At 41.7% G+C, this 23,996-nt stretch overlaps 1 protein-coding gene across 1 annotated transcript; it reads right to left on the reverse strand.

Annotated features, from left to right (window-relative positions):
- Positions 1 to 17,869: 17,869 nt before the first annotated feature.
- Positions 17,870 to 21,823, reverse strand: LOC140593155 (uncharacterized). Its single transcript, XM_072717071.1, has 6 exons — positions 21,757 to 21,823; positions 21,511 to 21,610; positions 20,684 to 21,034; positions 19,965 to 20,084; positions 18,612 to 18,670; positions 17,870 to 18,515 (listed from the first exon to the last, which is right to left on the reverse strand). Exons 2-6 carry the CDS (start codon positions 21,575 to 21,577, stop codon positions 18,390 to 18,392), a joined length of 723 nt encoding a protein of 240 aa, XP_072573172.1. The 5' UTR covers positions 21,578 to 21,610; positions 21,757 to 21,823; the 3' UTR covers positions 17,870 to 18,389.
- Positions 21,824 to 23,996: the final 2,173 nt, after the last annotated feature.

Here is a 23,996-nt window from a genome sequence, read left to right on the forward strand (position 1 = left end):
TTTATTTATTTATTTACTTGCCTACTTTGCCTTGCAAAAACCCACCTTCTTCTGGCTAGCTACCTGAGGCTAATGCTGTGTGCACAGAAAACATGACAGGAAAAAGAAAGTTATTTTATCTCAATGACAAATACATATTCAACAAAGCTTATTATTTTATTACCTTTTATTTGTGTAATAAATCTACATATGTCAATTAGATGGTAATCTGCCTGAGACATGAAGAAAAAGGAAAAAAATCGGTTGTCCAATAAAAATGTTCCTTACCTAAACTCTTATTGGACAATCATGAGTTCTAGCTTAAGTTAAACCCAAGTAACCAAGAAATCATGCTTCATGGAACACCCCCCTGGTTATTGGTTTGCCCTGCTTTTGTCCTGTTCACTTCCCTTCCTGTTTGTATTTTGGTTCCTTGTTACTTATCCTAGTGTAGTAATTCCCAGTGTGTGATAAGTGTTTCTTACTTTCAGTGTTTGTTGGAATTTTGCTAGTCTTGTGTTTATTAGTATAAGTTACTGCACTTGTTGCCTGTTTTCCCTGTGCCATCGTTATTGGATAATTGTCTTATGTGTCACATCTGCCTCTTTGTTAGCTCGGCTGTCTGTTGTATTTAAGCACTTGCCCTCTTTCTGCTCCTTATTGATTCATCGTAAGTGTTACTGTGTGTTTGTTACTCTCTTCTATTGCACACTCATTTTCCCTGTGTTCTACTTCGGATCGGTATATTCTATGGTTTTTAGTTAAGTCCTCTTTTTTTTCTCTCTCTTGGTTTTCTGTCCCCTTGTGGTTCTTTTGTTTTATTGTTTTTCCCAGTGGGTTCAATAAATCCCTTTGTGTGACATCATGCCAGGTGGCATGGGGCTAAGAGTGTGGAATTTTGCAGAAAGGAAGTTCAACCAAGGAGACCTCAATGGATAGTTGACAAGTGTTTATTTGTTGAACAACTTTAAATGAGTATGTGAACAGTGATTTGGCAAAGCCCCTCTCTTGGTCGTTGGTTCCATCGACTCTGAAGCTGACAGATCTGGCTGGGCGACCAGGCAGGAGGCGAAGGAGCCAACCCCGGCCCAGGACAGGGAGCCGAAGGTGGTGGTGGGGAGGAGGTGGGAGAACGAATAGCTGTAACGGCAAAGAAGTGGGTTAGATTTAATCTTTCTATAAAACCTGGACCGCTGTGATTGGACACGCTGGCGTTCATTAGGTCTCCTTGTTTGATCTTTCGTATTCACTTCCATTTGTAAAAGTCCATGAAAGCTTCTGAACTGGATTGAGAAACAATACCCATCCGTAAGAGCAGGCACATATGAATTTTACATTATTATCCTTCACATGTGTTGCATTGTCCTTATTGACATTTCTGTATTCTTGTTCAGGCCTTGTGTTTTGACAGATTCTTGTATTTCCATCAACTAGACAATCTGAAACATACTAGAGCTTAGTTTTATTCCACACAGATCATTGATCAATTCTCTTTACCCGCTTGTCCTAGCATTACAGGAACCTATGGGAATAGCATGCACCTTCATAGCCCCAGTTAACATAAACATGTTTCTGGATAGTAGAGGAAGCAGAGAACCTGTGGAAACCCCATGATGGCAGAGAGAACATGCAAACTCCACACATGAATAGACAGGGCAGAGACTCAGACCCTGGTCCCACTGATGTGAGCCAACAGTGCTAACCACTGTGCCCCCATGCCCCACCTCTTACTCCTCTAACTAAAAATACATGACCACATCCTGTACTGGTCTCTGTGCTTGAGCTTCCTTTGAAAATACTTTTAATTCCTTTAAAAATAATTGTGAATAAAACCTGTTAGTGTAATTGTATTATATGCATGTTATTCTGTATCCATATTTTATTGATATCCATATGTTAACTTATTAAAGCTGTATTTCTCAAATTTTTATTGGTTACAAACAGTCATTCAGAGTACGACATGCAGTGAAATGTATTTGCAGTGCCCGATCTACCAAGAATTAGTACAGAAAATAATAATAAAATAAAAGAAGAATGAAATGTCTTAAGATAAAAATGTAAAGATATAAAATATATAAAGATATAAAATATAAACTGTAATAATAATAGAATAAAGATAAAATATAGAATATAAAGAGAGTTAAGAATAAAAAAATAGAAATTAAAATATGTACAAATAGAATATGTAGCAGCCCTTGGATCCCAAAGAGAGTCTCGACAGATGCTTAAGTTTTCTTTTATTTGAAGTTCATAGCAGCATCAACTTTATCTGTTTCGTCTGATACCTTATAGCATCATGAAACCTATATCAAGACATACAAACAATAAACATTTAACAATCTAGTTCCCACAGATACAAACTATTTATGTAAATAAATAGTAAAACACAAACATTCATATACATCAGTGGTGGAAGGAGTACTGAAAATTTGTACTTAAGTACGGTTACTGTTACATTGCTGAAATACTACTCAATTACAAGTAAAAGTACTAGTGTGAAAAAAGTACTTAATTTAAAGTATAAAGTACTCTTCTCAAAAACTACTCAGACTACTAGTTCCTTTTTTTAGCCGTTGATATTTTATGAATTATCAATAACCACTGAATCAAATTGGAGAAACATGTAGAAAATAGCTACTTCAAACATTTCTACATTACTGAAGAAGTATATCAATGCATCAAATTCAGGAAATTTCTGAAAATAAACATTAAACAGGAGTTTTGCCTGTAGTAATAAATGTTACCAGAGCACAGCAAACAAACAGTTGGGCAAGGGCCTTAAAGCCTTGGACATAAATATGTCTTGGACAGTTCACTTTATGAACCTTTTGTTAAGTTTCAGCAAAAGCTGATTTTCAAAGTTCACAAAGTCTTTCTGAGATTTGAGGCTGAAGTCTTGTATGCCGAAATCACCACAGATGGCAAACAAAGTTTGCACTGCATTAGCACGCTGTCTCCTTTCCTCCCTCTGTATGTGAACAGCTCCCCCAAGTGCAGCCAGGGACACTCATCCTCTGGTATTTCTTGGTCATTTTCACTGTTTTGAATGCTGCTGTCCTCCATGAAGTTTGTTTCTTCAGACCTTCAGTCCTTAGATTACTCCGAGCTCCTTCACTGTGCAATTATGATCAAAACGTGCTGCAGTGGGGCCGGGTGCTTTTTTCCAATCCAGATATCAGGGTTCATTGGTCCGTTTGCCATCGGATACCTTCATTGGCTACCGAAATGCCGGTGAAAAGTTTGAATATTAATTTAAATTGTTGGCATACTCAGGAATGAATTGCGATTTTAAAAGTAGCAAAGTAGATTCCTTACTTTAATTTGTACTTTAGTACAAGTAAAATTACAGACTTAAAAATATACTCATAAAAGTACAACTACCGGAAAAAACGACTTAATTACAGTAACGTGAGTAGTTGTAATTCGTTACTTCCACCCCTGATATACATAACCATACATACATAGATACGAATTACAAATCATGACTAAATAAACATACCTCGCTGCGCTCACCAAGGAATGCAAAACGTATGATACGATAATCCTTTCTTCTGTCAGTAAAACAGACGTTAATGTTTACTTTAGTTATGTAAATGAAGTACAAAAACTTGGAGATAAAACCCAGTCCTAGGTGGTGTTCTGGTTCAGAACCCAAACAGCCTGAGGGAAGAAGCTCGAAAGGAGCTGCAAAATTACAGCTTCTCGCCCGAAAACCCAAACAACCCTATTCTATCTGCTTTTGGCTCCCCCCTAATCAGCATTGCCTTGGCCAAGGCTGCTGCTGAATCAACAACTCCCCTGGAAGAACAAGGCAGTGAGACTCTCTTGCATCCCTCTCCCCCAATCCCAAGGACACCCTCCCCCCATCCCAAGCCTTCGCCGCTTCATACCCTCAGCGTGAACAGGCGGGTCTGTGATCGGCGCTGGATTTGGCTGCAGGACCGGACGGCTGTTTGTCTATGCTGGACTACCTCCACCTCCCCATTTCCCTCTCCTGTTGCAAGTCATGACTTTTTATGTTGTAAGGTGTGGTGACTATGTGCTTATGTTGCTGAGGTGTTTTTTCTGTTCCTACAATGTCCTCCCTACTGGAGTACAGTCTGGGGGCTGTTTTTTTATTCTCCTCCTCTCTCCTCATGTAATTCTGTTTCTCTCTGTTCTTTCTATATCCCCTGTCTTCCTGACCTGTCTACCCCCCTGTAATGTTTGTATATGTATGGTCGGGTTGATCAGGATACAATTCATTTCACTGCATGTTGTACCTGTACAGCTATGCATGTGACAAATAAAGCAATCTTGAATCTTGAATCATAACAGCTATGGATCAGATTATTTAATTTCAACACTGGAACCAGAATCAAAATCGGAATTGGCTTTATCGAATTATGTGTGTGTTCCCATATTCATGGATTTTGTCTTTGTGTATTTGGTCCTCTTCAGAATTAAAAACACAACTGTGGCATTTTCTTTCTGGTGAAATTGGGAGTACATACAGTATATTGCTGTTTTGGTAATTACGATGTTTTCATCCCATTGGAATGTGCTTAAGATCAGTGGTCACCAGGAATTCGAAGGACTCAATCATCCTGACTACTGCATCATTGGTTTCTAATGGCTATAGTGTAGGGGTTGTGTTTGAGCAAGACAAGCATTGATTCTTGGGTTTGAGGTACTGAGCTGGAAGGTATTTTGGCACATTAAGATTAAGGACTCTCCAATATGTTAACTACAAATTAACATTTTGGTGCTGGAAGTGTGGTCGTTAATCTATATAGAATAAAGCAGGAGGGAAATCATGGCTTTTTGGTGTTCTCAGTAAAGCAGTCCAAAAGCTGTGAGCCTGGCCGCACATATTGCCTCCTATTAGACAGTTACAGGACCCATTAAACACCAGAGCATGCTATTTATAAAGAGTTGACCATACAGTGGTTTGGGAATCATTATTTGGTAACATGGTCCTAGCCTACATACCAAGATAATCCAACAAAAACACATCTGGCTTTATCCTCTGCTTGGTTTTCAAAAGTTATTCAATTAATGCTAAAAATTAAAATAAAAAAAACATTATTTAATTTCTTTTAGCATTTATTACACTATTATTCCATATATAATGTACAGAAGTTGTCTTTACTGAGCAAAACCTGAGAAACTACTTCTGCAGAACTTTGCCCCTGAAGCATTTTACAAAAGAGTAATATTGACTAAAACGACGCTGATGTACCATTATTACCTGCAATCTAATGGGTACAATTTAGCTTCAGAACAGACACTTATGTGGCTCAAGTTTTACTACCTATTAAACAAACATTGAACAAACAAGTGGTGCTAAAAGTAGTATATGTATGCATGTCAGTCTATCCTAACATGAAATATAATACAATAAAATCTACCACAATATAATAAAATCATTGTATAAAAAATGTCTCTTCAGGCTTTTAAACAGACATTTACATACTTTTTTGAGATTCAAAGAACATCAATTTATGAAATACTATGATGGACTAGAATTAAAAGGAAAAAAGACAGCAGAAATGTACAAATATTAAATACACATTTTACACAAACATTTTCTCAAAGGAAACACTGAAAATAACACTGATAAAATGCTACAGACTTTGTTTCTTGATGGAAAATGAGAACTAGTAACATTTTACAAATCAAGTGCATCAGTTTCATTTAATTGCATTTGTACTCCAGTATTGTCTCCTTTAAATCAGGATGAGTTCACCCTGGGGTCTTTCAGGGTACAGTAGATGAGGGAGAGAGTCAGCAGGACAGAGAGAAGGGCTATCATTCTTAAGATGGAGAGCCAGATGAGGATATTCATATGCGCATGATAGGAATCTGATAAGGGAAGAGATCATGATTTAATGTTCCTGTAGTTAGTGAAGTTCATACTATTAGAAAACAGTATGTGACTTGCCCATTCATCTAAAAATAAGTATCAAATACAGGGTTTTGATGAATCTTTGAGCTATCCCAGGAAACAAGGGAGACGACAAACTGATAGTTTAAAATGAGTGAAGTCTGTCCAGTATAAACAATCGATACACAGTAGGTTGGACACAAAATAGTAAAGATTAAACATTACAACCAATACACGTATGAAAGAATGAATGAAGAACAATCAGCACATAAGCAAAGGTATCTATATAAAGGTAAACTGGTATGGTGAATGTTACATTTTCAGTACATTTTCAAACATAGGGCCTACCCATAGTAGCTTCTCAGCATAAAGCATTTTCAAAGCACAGAACAATATGCTGAGAACCTTTGTACTAAACATGTTTTTCACAAATATAAACTAATTTCTAGCTTTTTTTAAAAAATAGCATCAATTGTGCCATTTAAACCTTGGATTCAAAGGTTTTATTTGTCACATGCACGGTATACAGTCAGACTGTAACCTGCAGTGAAATGAATGATAGTCAACTCCGGCATTAAAAAAATAAAGCATTCATAATTTTAATGAGAATAGTATCCATATTACACATTAAATGCTTTGTGGTTGTCAGGATAAATAATCCATGATCCATGACCATGTTTAGACATTGATCTGTTTAGATACATAGATCTTACTTGTACTCCAGACATCTACCTTACTACTTATAATAGATTTAATTAAAAACTTACCTTCTACGTCAACCTTTGTCCCATTGCCAAACAGCATCTCCCCACACATGGCCACAGCGCAGTAGTAAGTCCCAGCATCAGAGAGGCTGAGGTTCCTCTTGGGGAGGCTGTAGACACAGCTCTGTGTAGGAGATCCAGCCTCAGGGCTCCTCTCACACTCATCACTCCTGTTTCCGTGGCTGTAAATGACTCCTGGAAGGGATTCTCCTGATGCATGTCTGAACCAGTAAACACTGTGTTCTCCTGCACAGCTCCCAGTCTCTATTGTACACTGCAGGGTCACAGAGTCTCCTGGCTGCACTGTGTCAGACACAGGCTGCTGTACTACTGTGTGAGTTTTTGGGTTGGATCCTGGAAGAAGGTCATGATTTTCATCAATCAGTTTTCATGGTCACTTTTTAAATGTGCTGCCTGAAAAATGTACATATATAATTATTACAGAATACAGCTGAGTGAATCAGTCATCAAGGGTTGTAATGACGTTATTATTGTAGTTATTCATTAGCTTGTCTGTAATTTCTTTTAATATGTTTATAAGGTTTATGAAAGTTTCATATATTTTATAATTACCTGATATTAGTAAAAAGGTTGCAGTAGGAATGTGCAATTTAAGCATGTAGCCAAAGAGTGCACAGTAATATATACCAGAGTCAGAGGTCTTTGCCTTGGAAATTCTCAGATTAAACATGTTTTGCTCTTTCTGCAGAGTAAATCTCTGCATGTCATTAATCTGTTCGTAAGATGAGTATCCTGTTGCTGTGTATGAAGATAATATAACCTGTGTCATCTTTCCGACAATATGCCTGAACCAAACAATGCTTGTAAAACTAATATCAGATGTAGTGTTGCATGTGAGTACCACATTTTCCCCAGGCTGTACTCTCACTGCTGCCTTTAGCTGAAAAATGTCTTCTGTAATCATCATACCTTGTAAAAGACAGTAAATTGGTGCATTATTACTCAGAATACTCAAGTACTGTGAAATTCCAAATAAACATGTTATAACAAATCAGTCTAAGAAATCTGAGTTAATTAAAATTTACAATAACAACTAATTCTCTGGTAGCCATACTCAAATTTTAAGCTCCACTTACCCATTTCAGCGATCAGCATAAGAGCCACAAAGATTCTGATCGTCATTGCAGATCTTGACCCCACAAAGCAACATGTGGTTGTATCGTTAGAATTCAGTTTCATTAGAATCTTCATAATAATGGGTGGAGCATGGTGTGTGTATGTGTGTGTGTGTGTGTATGTGTGTGTATGTATGTGTGTGTGTGTAAATTATTAACAAATTTATTATGTTATATTTGTGGATTTTAAGGCCATTCATATAAAAATTTTCAGTTTTCAGTTACCACATACACTTGCATATATGAATTTCAATACTATGAAACTGAAACGTGGTCAGTAGTTGGAACTTTTAGTGTGATTAGCTATACTGTGTAATCACATTATGTTAGTACAAATATAAATCATTTGGGCTTTTTGAGTATTTTTGCATTGCATTTTTGGGCTTTGTAATGTGAGCAATGCTAATCTGCTAAACACTGTGATTCATTATTATACATCATTATACATAAACCCTTTGTGGAAAATTGCCATTGTTTTCTCATTCACTGCAGTAGTATGCTTGAAATATACCTTACTGTTATCCATATCATTTTTGCATCTCCTAAACCTTTGCATTGACATTATGTTCACTGCTACCATTAGGTAAACCTCATAATAAAAAATAACGTGTTTTTATTCATTACTTATTAGAGCCCTTTAGAGTGTGCTCACAGTTAAACCACAGAAGACAGAGCTAAGGCTGCAACAGACCCACTCACTAGCAACACAGAAAAACCTGAAAGAGGCACAAGTTTTGCTGTAAGAGTCTAAACTTCAATCAGGCAAGTAAGCAGTAGGTAACAAACACAAACCATCACAAACATCAAACAATGAACCGACAGGGAACTGAACAGAAGCAGGGACTAAAATACTAAGGGGTAACGAGACTAACACTGGACAGGTGAGGCTAATTAACAAAGACTGGTAAAACATGGCACAGATGAAACTAATAAACTCAAAGGAACTAAAACAGGGAGACTAAGAACTAAGCAAGGAAACAGAAACTAACACTGGGGAAAACTGACAGAAAGAAACAATGAAGAGCAAAAACCAAAACCGAATACAAATGAAACAGGGACTAGAAAACTGATACAATAGAAACACAAGGGAACAAAATCTATAAACAAGAAAAACAGAGGAGGCGGGATTTGAATATAAGACAGGGGAACATAGGCAGCCACATGTTCAATGCGTTGAGCCATGTGGCCAAACAGGGAACAGGGGAAAATACAGACTGACAACACAAGGGACGGGATGACCAGCAACACCTGCTGGCCAAACGGGGAAGGGTCACAGAGTGGGACAACAGGGGCTGACCCTGACACTCAGTGTGTGTTATACTGTACACTACAGGGTCAGTCTCCCGACAGCTGCTTTACTGTTTCTGTATTGCTTTCCAGAATCTAATGAACAATTGTCTTCTGTAATGCACCATTATAAAATCAATTAATATAATATTTAATGTAATTTGTGTGCTGAATTTCCACCAAAAACAAACTGCATCTAGAATATGATCTGAAAGATATTCCCTTTAATGTGAGAAATGTTAAAGTTTGCAGAAAAATATTTACTCCTCATTCCACTGCATTATATCTCTGAATTTGATGATTCTGTTTTTCAGATTATTAAATGATTGATTTCCTCAAATTTTTTTTCACTTTGTAGCATTTTGGGTTAAAGTTGGGAAATGTTGCCTCTGACGCAAATTTGAAAGATGTTGCTATTAGAAGAGGTCTCTGCCTGATAATTAGCTTAAACCAAAACACAGAATGAGCGTCATCTTTTGGAAATGAACATTTCAAAGTCACATTGTCTCCGGCTTCAACTGTCAAGAGTTGACTAGGCTTAATGCTAAAATTGAAAAAAAGAAAAAAACAAACAAATAATTGAAACATTTTCATATTCTACACATTGTAACTTTACGCAAACTTCAAAACAACAATAGTTATTAGAAAACATTGTATTAGAAAACATGCATCGTTGCTACAGGTAGACAATGTGTAGTAACAAATACTTACTGTACTTACACAATTTACACAAAACTACCCTGAGTCTATTCTTCTTAAATGATGTTGTTCTGTGGTTTCAGTCTGGGGTTTTTTGCATCCTGACTGTCCCAGTTTTCAGTTGTGTGAGAAGGTGTAGCTAATCTGGGGTTGCTTATTGGTAGAAGAAACAATAAGACAAAAATTGTTTTTTAAATATTTTCCCTTAAATGTGGTTACAAAGTATAAAACTTGTTGCTAAATAAGAATCAATCAACCTGCAGTGCTTCTCATTAATCTCCACGTGTAATTCGGGGTTGTAGTGCAACTGCACATTTAATTTCCAAATAGGTGGCACCGTTTCCTCCCACCTACATGGTTGGGTGTCGCAATCTGCCTCTGTCAATCACGTCATGTTCTTGTTTGCCCAGCAGAGGTCTCCACTGGCCATCCCATTGCCACCCTAACCTGTTCCCAGTTACACGGTATTCCTAGTGTTTGGCTTGTTGTCAATGACTCCTACCTGTCCCTTGTCTAGTCTAGTATCCATGTATATAAGTTCCTGCCTGTCTCTGTGTATCTCATGGTGTCAACAAATCTCATCATTTACAAAAATAAAATTTTAAAAAAAGTTACAACTGGGAACATATTACAAAACATGATTAGACAGCCAAACCTCATTTAACAGAGATTTACTTGGGTTTTGAAAATAAAGATTTTTTTTTAGAAAATCAGAGCCTGTTTTGTCCCTAATCTCAAGAATCACTGTCCCCGTTTGGGACGCGATTCCCCGGGTCCCTACAGCCCTTAAAGGGGCAGCGCTAACGCACTCGGCACCCCTCCTGCCTGCTCCGGAACTGCCTGATCCGGATTTGCCAGCAGCACCGCCTGCAGCTGCTGTCGCCGCTCTGCCCGCGGCACCGCCTGCTGCTGCTGCCGCTCTGCCCGCGGCACCGCCTGCTGCTGTTGCCTGTCCTGCCTGACCCGCCTGTCCTGCCTGTTTCTGAACTGCCTGTTTCGCCTGTCCTGCCGGCTCCTGAACTGCCTGTATCGCCGGCTCCTGTCCTGCCTGTCTCGCCGGTCCTGCCGGCGCCTGACCCTCCTGAGGTGGCCACGGTTACGTCCGAAGCCCGTCTGCCCGCCGCTTCTCTGCCTGAGCCAGCCGCCGGCCCCTTCTTCGGGACGCGCCTGGCCCTTAAAGGGGCAAGGTCCATTAGGGAAGCTGTCCCGCTAGTTCCGCGATTTTGGACGCGGGCAAAGCCCCCCGTGGTTCCTGAGGCTGCAGCGCCCCCCGTGGTTCCTGAGGCTGCAGCGCCCCCCGAGGTTCCTGAGGCTGCAGCGCCCCCCGTGGTTTCTGAGGCGCCTGCAGCTCCCCCCGAGGTTCCTGAGGCGCCTGCAGCTCCCCCCGAGGCCGCCCCCTGCTGGCTGCACGATGGGGGTACCTGCCGAGGCGCCCCCTGCTGGTCACGTGCTGGTGGGTCCTGCCACGGCGCCCCCTGTTGGCCACTTGCTGGTGGGGCCTGCTGCGGCGCCCCCTGTTGGCCACGTGCTGGTGGTGCCTGTGGCTGCGTTTGAGGTCCCGTCGCTGCCTCTGTCTGCACCCACGCCCGCCGAGGTGCCTGCTCTGCCTGCGGCACCTCCTGCTGGCCGCACGCCCAAGCCCGTCTCGCCTGACCTGCCCGTCTCGCCTGTCCAGCCGGCCCAGCCCGTCTCGCCTGTCCAGCCGGCCCAGCCCTGCTCGCCTGTCCAGCCGGCCGCCGTTCCTGTCCTGCCCGCGGCCCCGCCTGAGGCCGCCGTTCCTGTCCTGCCCGCGGCCCCGCCTGAGGCCGCCGTTCCTGTCCTGCCCACGGCCCCGCCTGAGGCCGCCGTTCCTGTCCTGCCCGCGGCCCCGCCTGAGGCCGCCGCTCTGCCTGAGGCCGCCGCACTGGCTGTCCCGCCCGTGGCTCTGGCTGCCCTGCCCGTGGCTCTGGCTGCCCCGCCTGCGGCCACGCCCGCGGCTCCGGCTGCCCCGCCTGCGGCCACGCCCGCGGCTCCGGCTGCCCCGCCTGCGGCCACGCCCGCGGCTCTGGCTGCCACGCCTGTTGCCTCTTTAGAGGCCTTGATTTCTGTCCGCCCAGCACCGACCTCCCTCTTGACTCCCTCACCCTTGCCTCAGCAAGGCCGACACACCCCAGGACCGCGCCTGTCCGTTTCCCGTAAGGGACGGGGACACAGGCGTCGGGTCCTGGTCCCACCTGCCCTAACCCCTGGCTCGCCCGTGCGCCCCCTGGCCGTGGCTCGGTAGCTGCCTGCGGGTCCTGCGGCTCCGGCTCGGCTGCCGCCTCCGGGTCCCCCCGCTTCGGCTGGGCGTCGGACGGCGCCTTCCCTGGTTCCGGCTGCGCCTCCGCCTGCTGCGGCTTCCCCCTCCTGCCTGCGCCAGTGTTCCCTCCTGCTCCCTCCTTGTTTCCTTTGTCGGTCCCTACGTCTGTCTCCTTGTCCCCTGTGTGGTCCCCTCCTGCTCCGGCCTCCCTTCCGCCTGTGGCCCCTGCGGCTGCCTTCCCTCGCCGGCCTGGGTTCCCTCGAGCTCGCCCTGTTCTTCCTCCTCCCTTTGGTCCGTCTCCTCGTCCCTTTGTTCCTCCTGTCTCGGTTCCTCGTCCCTCTGTGTCTCCTCTGTCCCCTCCTGGTCCCTTTGTCCCTCCGGTTTTTGCTGCTCGTCCCTCTGTGCCTCCCGTGTTCACTCCCGGCCCTTTTGTTCCTCCCGTTGGTGGTCCCTCTGTGTCTCCTTTTCTGGTTTGTCTCTCCGCGTTTCCCGTCCTCTGTCGGCTTTTGTCTTGGTTGTCGTCCCTGTTCCTGTTCTGTGTCTCTGTTCTGTTCCCTGTTTTTGGTTGATGGTCTTGCTTTCTGTCTTCCAGGTCCTGTTTCCCCGGTCTCGTCCGTTGCCTCCCCTCGAGCGCGCCCGGTGTGCGCGCCTTTGGGGGGGGGTTCTGTCACGATCCGCTCCGTTCGATCCCGATGTGTGCCACGCCCACCTCGTTACCTCGTGTGATTACCAATTGTGATCATCTGTGTCCTGTTATTTCTGCCTAGTCTTTTGTATTTAGTCCGAGTCTCAGTCTGTCTTCCCCAGATCTGTCATTGTATTGTCACGTTGGATGTCCCTGCTTGTCTGTCGCTTGCTCGAATAAACCCCTGATTACCCGTGAGCACGGCTTGCTCTGCTGCTTCCTTGCTCGCCTCCTTGCCGAGTCCTGACACAAAGATATAATTATAAATCTGTGTGTGTGTGTGTGTGTGTGTGCATTCGCATGTGTGTATGTTTGAAATGGAGGGCAATTAATTATTCAATCATTCAAAACAAAACTTCAGCTTTTAGGCAAAATAAAGGAATATTTACCAATATTCCTTTGTTTTTTTGTGGCAAAGAACTGGTATAATTCTATGTGAAAGAGCCAAGAGTTAAAAATACTTTGATTTATTCTTGTTCATTGTAGGAAATTCCATGTATATACTGTAAACAAAAACATTCTTTTTTCAGTTTTTTTTTTATTATTGTACAAACAGAACGTGTCAGTCATGCAATTAAGTCTTATGGGAAATGTGAGGATGGGATGCAATTTGTCCCGAATGTTCAGGGTGCGCAGTTGACCTGCCCAGCAAATTTTTTGGTTGTAGACCTGGAGAGGTGAGGGGTGGCTCTTTTTTCTATTAAAAATGAAACTGGCAACCTTAGTGAGGACTGATACAGTAGTTTTATCGATGATGGCGTGTGTCTCCAGTTAGTCAAACATAACAACATGCCACATAGGTAGGGTGACCATACGTCCAGCTGGGATTTCTACATTGGCTAAAATGTAGGTTATTTCACTTCGTTTCGTGTTGAGATGTGCAGTCAGAATACTTTTATGTGCGTGTTGTATTTGCTTTGACACCTTTCTTAACATCCTGCCAGGTTGACACCTGGTCAACCTCAGTGCAGCATGTGATACCATCTCTCACTCTTTGCTGCTTGAAAGGCTGGTTAGCAATGGGCAGGGTTCCCCAATTCCAGCCCTGGCGGACTAGTTTACAAGAACATAAGGTCTATACAAACGAGAGGAGGCCATTCAGCCCATCGAGCTCGCTTGGAAAGAACTTAACTAATAGCTCAGAGTTGTTAAAATCTTATCTAGCTCTGATTTAAAGGAACCCAAGGATTCAGCTTGCACTATGTTATCAGGAAGACTATTCCATACTCTGACTACACGCTGTGTAAAGAAGTGCTTCCTTAAATCCAGTTTGAAATGTTCTCCCGCTAATTTCCACCTATGGCCACGAGTTCTTGTATTTGAACTAATGCTGAAGTAACTATTCGGTTGAACAGCATCCAAACCTGTTAGAATCTTATAGACCTGGATCATGTCCCCCCTCAGTCTCCTTTGCTTGAGGCTGAACAGATTTAGCTCAACTAACCTTTCCTCGTATGACATTCCTCTAAGACCAGGAATCATTCTTGTGGCCCTACGCTGCACAATCATTCTTGTGGCAAGAGAGGTTGCAAATGTCCCATTCAATTGTATATAATATGTGCCAGTGGGAGTAATCCCATGAACTGACACAGAGAAATGTGGGAGAGTCGGACATGGAAGAACAATGAAGACTGCATGTCTTTCCACACTCTCGGCAACCATATTAGTGAAGCTCATAAATTTCAGAGTATACCTGCTAGTAGAGAGAGACCTGTTTGATTCATTGCAGTGAAGGACAGGGTGCCCGAATTGTTTGTCCGGCTTCAGGACAGGGGGCAGGTGAGAGACTCAACCGCTGGAAGGGAGTGAACTGGTAGGCTGGTTGTATTTTCCTTTGGCTTTTCAGAGTTAATTGGGTATTCCATTTTTCACCCCCATGAACACAAGTGGTGGGTCAGGCCTGCTACGATAACTTCCCTGTATTTCAGTCCTTTTAAGGGCTGAAATAAAGAGTAACTTTGTGTCAATCCGCCTCGCTTTGTCTTTATTCGCCGGCGCAGTGATGCCTCGGTCTGCCAGATGTCACACTGGTGTCAGAAGTGGGATATAGCCCTACTGGATCTGTTGGAGTAGGTGCTTCTCAACATCGTGCAGCAAGTCCGCTCCAGCCTGGCAGACCTTCAGGCAGCGATGTAGTAGTGGAGTGGTACTGGTTTTGTGGCGAGGTTGGCTTGGGAGAAGAAGCTTGTCTGCTTGTACTGCAGGAAGAAGGGGCACTGGTGAAGACATTGGTGCTTAGCAGGTTTGCCGGTGGTGAGAAACAATGGTGCAACCTCAGCTGTGAGGGTGACCACAGGAGGCAGCAAGCTGAGGCTGCAGAGGCGACGCTGCTTGCCCATGAAGAGGCATGCCATGGTATGGAGGTCCACCTGGATCAGGAACAACACGAGCTGGACGAGTGGCAGCCACAGTTTGAGCAGGACAAGGAGCAGCTGCAGGAGGAGCAAACCAGCTGGGATTGAGAGCGTGATCGCCTCACGGACCGCGAGGAAGTGCACTATACCTTGGAGGACCAGCTGGCCCAGTAAGCTGGCAAGCTGGTTGAACAACTGTGGCAGCTGCAGGAGGAGGAGGACGAGCTCCAGAGGTTCTGCATGGAGGAGCTGGACCACCTGTGGTTCTCAAGTTGAAGCAAAAGACCATAGTTGGGTTGCGTGGCCAGGAGGAGGCCCAGCTGGCTATGGAGCACTAGGAGCTGCAGGAGGAGATGGCCTGCTGGGCAGACCCCCTCTAATCTGTGGAAGTCAAATGGTGAGCACCCAGGGGAATCTGCAACATCAATGCCCGCCAGCAGCCCAGCATCCGCCAGCCTCCTGATCTCCTCAGCCCCACCAGTGCTGGCAAGCATGGGTCTGACGGCTTCCCCTCCCGTCATCGGGGACGCACCGGCGACTACGGCCAGAGCTTTGGAGCTTGTCCCATAGCTGAGGTGGGGACTGGTGGTCGCCAGGACGGCTGACCTTTAAGTGGGAGGCAGTAGCACTGCCTCCCACTTACTCTGGTTCCCCCCCACAGTCCAAAAACATGCTGAGGGTAATTGGGGTTATCAAATTGCCCGTAGGTTTGTGTGCCCTGTGATGAGTTGGTGCCCCATCCTGGGTTGTTCCACGCCTTGCACCTGTAGCCTCTGGGATAGGCTCTGGACCCTGAATAGGATAATGGATGGTTGGATGGATCATGTAGGATCTGGCCATATAGGTTATTTAGGCTTTTATTAGTCTTGTTATGTATTGAAGTTCATTAGCATAGTTACATGGTTTTGGTTGCATTTGTCAAGTACCTACACACGCATTAATATTGTGCCGTCCCCCCAGCTGCGACTTCCCACAACTGTGGGTGTCCTCCAGCCCTGTGCCACCCTCCTGCCCTCAGTGTCCTCTTTCATGAAAACCTTAATATGGTCGCCCTAATTTAGGGGACACAATGAGGGTGAAAACTCTGACAGCAAACGAAACTATAGATGTGCTTTCCCGCTACAACAATGTTCTGGCTTTTGCTGTGTGTTTTGTGTTGCAATGTAATGTACAGCAAAACTGTAATGCACAGCCATGTAACCTGCTTTTTATTTTAAAAAGCAAATTATAAAACAACTACTTGATACCTAAATTAAGAATTAGATGACCATAACTCCTAATTTCAAACATGGACTGGGATAAAACTTTGTCTGGGTATGGGGCGCCAAGTGTGAAGCGCTCATTTTCAATGAAATAATGGAATAACATAGATTTCTTGGTTGAGTGTGAGAATCTAGAAGTGTGAGAGTTGGTAACCCTGTAACCTGTTTGCTTCTGGTTAGCTAAGGCTAATGCTACGTGCACAGAAAACAAGATGGGAAAAAGAATATTTTCTCAATGATATATACTCATCAAATCCTATGTTAAACTGCCAAAACTGTCAAAGTGCACGAGTGAAACTACAATAAGTGCTTTGAGATAATGTAACGTTGTGAAAATGTGCTGTATAGATGAAATTGAATTGAATATTTACGTACAGTACTGTATTACAGTGTATTTTATATAATGTATAAACACGCACAGTTCAGTAATTTAATTTCTACAGTACTGTAATTTGAAAAGCGTTTGAAACAGCACTGTACTGTATTTTGAAATAATCCATAAATAGGCATAATATTCAGTCATATTTGAGTCTGTGACTCATTGTGTTAATCCATTCATATTCCCCATTTTATTATAGCATATTACATGCAGGCTACCCAGTGTGTCTGATCTGACCTATCAGGGACAGTGTTATTCAGGGGAAAAGGGCATGGTGACATAGCATACAGTTGGAGAGAATTAGTGCCGAGAGCTTTCATTGGCTTGGCTTAAAAAAAATGTGACACTAATGAGTACATACAACAGTAAAAGTATGAGCCCAGGAGTTATTTGTATTTTTATTACATTTAAATGCAAGTTACACGTAATTACACGCCTCTGAAAAACCAAAGCCGGCACTCCACCTTCTGGTCATTGAAGGTACTACCCACATCCCCCACGGGTGCGCGCCTACTATGTATCTGTCCTGACTCAACCACATTCAAAATGCATTTTGTGATTACAAAGAATCAATTTTGTCCACGAAATGCATTGTGTCCACAGAATGATTGTGCATGATTCATGAAATGCATTTGCATCAAGAAGACAAACAAGCAAAACATTCAATTTAGTTAAATGTGGAATTAGCTCAAAATAACATTAATTCAAAAGCACAATTAAGTAATTCACATGCATGTTTTAGGGATTATGTGATCTCGATTTAGTATTTCATGGGAATGTTAAATTAAGCACAAAGATTTAATAGGCTTACATTGCACGGCCACACACAGACACACACACACACACACACACACATGTGTGGATGTGTGTGTGTATGAATGGGGACTCTCCATTCATTTTTAAGGACATAACCCTAATCCTTAACCCCTACCCAGCCATAACCTTAAAAGTAAGTAGCCAAACAAAATATAAGACTTTTGATTTTAGTTTTTGTCTGATTGCAGACAGACTTTTCATAAAATTGAAGTGAAAATGATGGTCCCCATAACATCATAGTAACAGGTTTTTTTTTTATATATCACATTCCTATAATGTAACCATATACAGTATATAACCCGCACGCATGTATGCATGCACACAGAAATTGTCTGTGGCCCCTCCTGGGCTGTATGTACCATTAGTGCATCTTTTACAGTTATTTTTGTTATGCAACAATTTTTTTTTTCACATTTCCAGTTCATCCATTCATTACATGTAGAAATTTTATGTCGGTGAGTGTGCGGGGGGTACGGAGTAAGTGACCGGAGCAGGTGATGGGGCTGTCTGGGGAATACAATGCTACTGGGCCAACAGCCCCCCTTCAAGGCTTCCATAATGCAGTCTGTAGTTACATATTTTTGAAACCCCATGTTTATTTAGGAGATTACACGTTTTACATCTTTCTACCATGGTCTTTACAGGAATACCAGCTTATATAGGATCATACATGAAGATTATTCACAGTTTACCATTAGGCAAGCAGATAACTATATTAATCAGCTTTATACAGTTTACATCTGGCAACTTACAATATGTCCAATGAGCATAAGTACATAAATTTGAACACAGCCTGTACTGTAGGTGTCTTTCTGTAAAAGTGAACCAGCATTATGTACTTTTAAAATAAAACAAGCATCAAGATTGTGTATCAAACTGATGTTTCAGTCTGGTGACCTCACACCTGCATACACACTGTCCTGGTTCGTCTCTCTCTTCTTTCTTCGACAATCGGGGTTCTTCTGAGTGAAGCGCAGTGCAGCGTAATTTAGCATCTCAGGATTATGATTCTAAGGCAAAGGGAAGTTCAGATGTAATAAGAGGAAGAAAGTGGGTGTAATAAAATCTGTACAGTGATGAAGGTTAAAATAAAATTCACTGTTTACCTGGTTGCTTCTTTCTTTTGCATTGAGGTCATTAAGGTGGCCTGCCTCTGAGTCACATGCTATTAACATACATAAAAATAAAACATATATATACATTTTATATGTCTGTTGTGTCCAAAGAAATTAGCAATACTTATGAATAGTTTAAATGCTAAAATGCACAATATGGACAAAAGTATTGGGACACCTGGCCATTACACCTACATACATTTTTCTGACGTCCCATTCTAAATCCATAGGCATCAATATGTAGTTGGTCCCCTTCTGTAGCTATAATAGCTGCCATTCTTCTGCCAAGGCTTCCTACAAGATCTTCGAGTGTGTCTGTGGGAATTTTGCCCATTCATCGAGAAGATCATTTGTGAGGTCAGGCACTAATGTTAAATATGAAGGCCTGGATCAGAATTTCCATTCTTTTCATCCCAAAGGTGTTTGATGGGGTTGAGGTCAGGGCTGTTGGTTACAGTTTATGGACCTTGCTTTGTACACTGGGCTGGCACAGAAAAGGGCCTTCCCCAAACTGTTCCACAAAGTTGGAAGCATTGAATTGTCATTGAATTGAAGAGTTCCCTTCACTGGAACTAAGGGGCCAAACTCAACCCCTGAAAAACTACCCCATACCATTATCCATCCTCCACCAATCTTTACACTTGGCACAATGCGGTCGGGCAAGTATCGTTCTCCTGGCATCTGTCCAGCCAGACTTGTCCATCAGACTACCAGAGGGAGAAGCATGATTTGTCACTGCAAAGAACACATTTCTATTGCTCTAGAGTCCAGTGTCGGCATGCTTTACACCTCTCCATCCCACGCTTGCCATTGCATGCAGATGCTCATCTTTACACACTATGCGCCTCAGCACTCGGAGACCCAGGTCTATTACTTAAGTGGTGCCTGAGTTTCTGTTGTTCCTAAATGCTTCCACGTTGCAATAATATCACTTACAGTTGACTGTGGAATATCCAGCAAGGAAGAAATTTCATGAACTGACTTCACCGCGTTCTTCAGAAAGACCTATTGTTTTTCAAAGGTTTATAAACCTGACTGTAAGGCTGAATGCTTGATTTTATACAACTGTGGCAATGGGTCTGAATGAAACTCCAGAATTCAATGATTCGGAGGTGCGTCACAATACTTTTGTCCATATAGAGTATAGTAATTTACTAGATGATCAAGAATATTCTTTACTTCAGTCAATGTATTTTCTTTTTTACTTATTTACTCATACGTGCTGTCTACATATATACCTCACCTTTTTAGACACTTTATGATGCTTCTGATTCAATCATTTATTATTTATTTTTGCCATTTATTATTTATTTTGTCATCATGATACAAACTAACGTAGCCTACCTGCACGATGTTTACAGCATGTCCTCTTATTTCTGAGGCAGGCAAGTACAAAAATGACAGTCACACACAAAAATAGAGCAGCTCCCAAACCGATGATTATGTAATCCTTAATGCAAGATCCTATAAGAAATTAAATTCATTTTTTTATATTTCATAAAATAAAATCCAGTAATACATTGTGAGTGACAGATGCCACAGGATCATCTCTGGTTTATCTACAATGTTGTATGATGTTTCTATCAGTTAGATGGCAGAGACAAATCCTTTACTGTTTTGTTACACAGAGGGACATTTTAATGTTTTCATTGTGCTGTACTCCATCTTTATTTAATATATATATATTGTTGTTCTCCGTTTCTTGTTTAATGTTAGCATGGTCATCACAAAGCAATACTACCATTTCCTGATGCAGAATTTAAAAATGAAAGATGGGAAAATAAAATATCTTTCCTAACATAGGGGCGGCCTGGGAGAATTGATTTTTTTTCATTTTAGAAAATTATAGAAAGATTACACACTTGGCACAACTGGATTGAATTTCATATATTACAAATGGAAACTGTGACCACGATAATGGGTTGGAAGAATGTATTGATGGATGTCAAACTTGTAAAGCCTGAATTTTCCATATTATCTAGGAATTTATTTTTTTCTCTTAGTTTTTGTCTTGAAATGCTAATCTAGATGTTGGTTGAAGAGAAAAGTTATTGAAAACTTACCTTCTACGTGAATCTTTGTCCCATTGCCAAACAGCATCTCCCCACACATGGCCACAGCGCAGTAGTAAGTCCCAGCATCAGAGAGGCTGAGGTTCCTCTTGGGGAGGCTGTAGACACAGCTCCGTGTAGGAGATCCAGCCTCAGGGCTCTTCTCACACTCATCACTCCTGTTTCCGTGGCTGTAAATGACTCCTGGAAGGGATTCTCCTGATCCATGTCTGAACCAGTAAACACTGTGTTCTCCTGCACAGCTCCCAGTCTCTATTGTACACTGCAGGGTCACAGAGTCTCCTGGCTGCACTGTGTCAGGCACAGGCTGCTGTACTACTGTGTGAATTTTAGGCTTGAATCCTGGAAGAAGGTCATGATTTTCATCAATCAGTTTTCATGGTCACTTTTAAAATGTGGTGCCTGAAAATTGTACATATATAATTATTACAGAATACAGTTGAGTGAATCAGTCATCAAGGGTTGTAATAAAGTTCATATTATAGTTATTCATTAGCTTGTCTGTAATTTCTTTTTATATGTTTATAAAGTTTATGAAAGTTTCATATATTTCATATTTACCTGATATGATTAAAAAGGTTGCAGTAGGAATGTGAAATTTAAGGAAGTGGCCAAAGAGTGCACAGTAATATATACCAGAGTCAGAGGTCTTTGCCTTGGAAATTCTCAGATTAAACATGTTTTGCTCTTTCTGCAGAGTAAATCTCTGCCTGTCATTAATCTCTTCGTAAGATGCGTATTCTGTTGCTGTATGTGCAGCTAATATAACCTGTGTCATCTTTCCAACAATATGCCTGAACCAAACAACGTTTGCAAACCTAATATCAGATGTAGTGTTGCATGTGAGTACCACATTTTCCCCAGGCTGTACTCTCTCTGCTGCATTTGGCTGAAAAATGTCTTCTGTAATCATCATACCTTGTAAAACACAGTAAATTGGTGCATTATTACTCAAGTATTATGAAAATCCAAATAAATGTTATAACAAATCATTCTAGCAAATCTGAATTAATTTAAGTTTCCAATAATATCCAATTCTCTGGTAGCCATACTCTTCCACTTACCCATTTCAGCGATCAGCATAAGAGCCACAAACATTCTGATCATCATTGCAGATCTTGTCCCCTTGTCAGCCCCAAAAATGTGGTTGTATTGTTAGAAATCAAAGTGTCATTAGAATCTTCATAATAATGGGTGGAGCAGGGTATATATATATATATCAGCTGATTGGTTGATTCACTGATCTAATTTTTCCGCTGAGCTATTTTTTCCATTCATATCAGCAATATGATAGGACTTCCTGTACATGTGTTAATGGGTACCAACTCTAATGTTATCTTTATGGATGTTAAGGACATTCAAATAATTTAAGGACATTTAAATAATTTACAGTAAAGTTTGTAATACAATTACCACCTGCACTTGCATATACGGATTTTAATACTGTGAAACTGAAACACAGTTAGTAATTGGAACTTTGATGATTTTCTGATTTTTGTTTGTTTTAGAGTAATTCACTATACTCTGTAATCACATTATGTAAGTACTGCTAATATAAATTATTTTTTGACATCAGCTTTGTAATATGAGCATTGTCTATGTAAATTCAGTTTAAACAAGGCACTCATGGTTCACTGTTTTCACATCAGGATTCAAATGCAGTCAATAAGGATTATTCTGGATCATTCTAAGCCAGGCTAAACACTGTGATTCACACTTCTGGTCTTTGTAATTTTACTGTACGTTAACCGTTCTTGGAAAATTGCCATTGCTTTCTGATATACACTGAAGTAGTATGCTTCGAATATGCATTACTATTATCCATATCATTTTAGCATCTTCTAAATCTTTGCATTGACATTATGTTCACTGCTACCATTAGGTAAACCTAGAAACATAAGATCTGTCACAGCTAAAAGACAGAAGACCGAGGAAAGTCTGTAGCAGACCCCTACCATAGAACACAGAGAAACCTGAAAGTGGTGCTAGCTTTGCTGTTTTTGTCTTTCCACTTTGCACTGCCTATGTGGCACTTCGAAAGGGAGCTTTAAACAACAGAGGGTTTCAAGTTAAAACAGAAGAATCACAAAAAGGAATCATATATAAGAAAATCAGTTTTTTTAAGGAGAGGATATTTTCCTATTAAATTTTGCAGAAATCTAAAAATATACTGTATAGCAAAATCACAAATACAAAGTATCTTCCTTTGATTAGGTCCTGTGCAGCATTTACATGACTCATGAGTGCCACCATCTGGTCACACACTCACATGCCTATGCATATCTACTGTATGAATGTGTCACAGAGGCCTGAATAAGCCTAATCAGGGTGCCTTTGCTTAGAAAATTCTCAGGGTGTTAAAAAATGAATGTTTAATTGTGTGCACATTTATAGAGGTTAGTATTGTTATTATTTTTAAATTTTTTCAAAAATATTCTCAGCATTCAAAAAGATTTCAAAAAAGTTATGGCCTTAACATGACCTAATTATTAAACAATGGCATCCCAGCATTTCAATTTATTTTTATATGGATTACCAAGGCACATATTAGTGATGTGTCAAAATCCATCATTACAACATCTGTTCGGATAGAACGACATAAAGACTAAGGACAAAGGAGGTGAAGAATCAAAAATTCCCAAATAGGGAGGAAAAAAAACCTCTGGGGGTCCAAAATCTGACTGTCCAGCCCCTCCGAACATAACATTACAGGAAATGGAAAAAAATTGGCCTGCTTTAACAAAAGCAAGGTGTTAGCTGAGGTCATGGTCAAAGTTAAAGTCCATGATTGAGTCAGTTCTCTATGCAGGCCTGTGTGAGTCAGCAGACCGTAGGCCACACTCACAATGACACAATTCGTATGCCGTATCCATGATGTCACGCTTCTATGGGAATGAACCAGCACTCCAGCTCAGATGACGCCCACTCTGGAGTGTTGTCTAAGTGATCTGTACCAATCTCTTTGCTTTTATACTTTCTGTCAAGTAACTTTAGAATTAAAGATTATAATTGCGCATTGATTTATTACTGTGATTTGACTGGCCAGCATTACTTGTGCAATTACAGATTTGAGAATTTGACAATGCCATGGTATTAATAATGACAAGCCGTGCATAATGCTGCAGCTCCGGGTAAACCGAGGCATTGCAAGCGTAGTGAAGGACGAGGAGACTTACTTGCTGCAAGAAAACACGCTCTGCATTTGCAGTCCTTAACAGGACTGTATCAGGCACCCAACAAGCACCAAACCCAAAATTACACACAGCCAAAACACAAGGTGGTTGGACGCCGAATTGTATGGTGG

The sequence above is a fragment of the Paramormyrops kingsleyae genome, chromosome 10 (genome assembly GCF_048594095.1).
Source record: "Paramormyrops kingsleyae isolate MSU_618 chromosome 10, PKINGS_0.4, whole genome shotgun sequence".
NCBI lineage: Eukaryota > Metazoa > Chordata > Actinopteri > Osteoglossiformes > Mormyridae > Paramormyrops > Paramormyrops kingsleyae.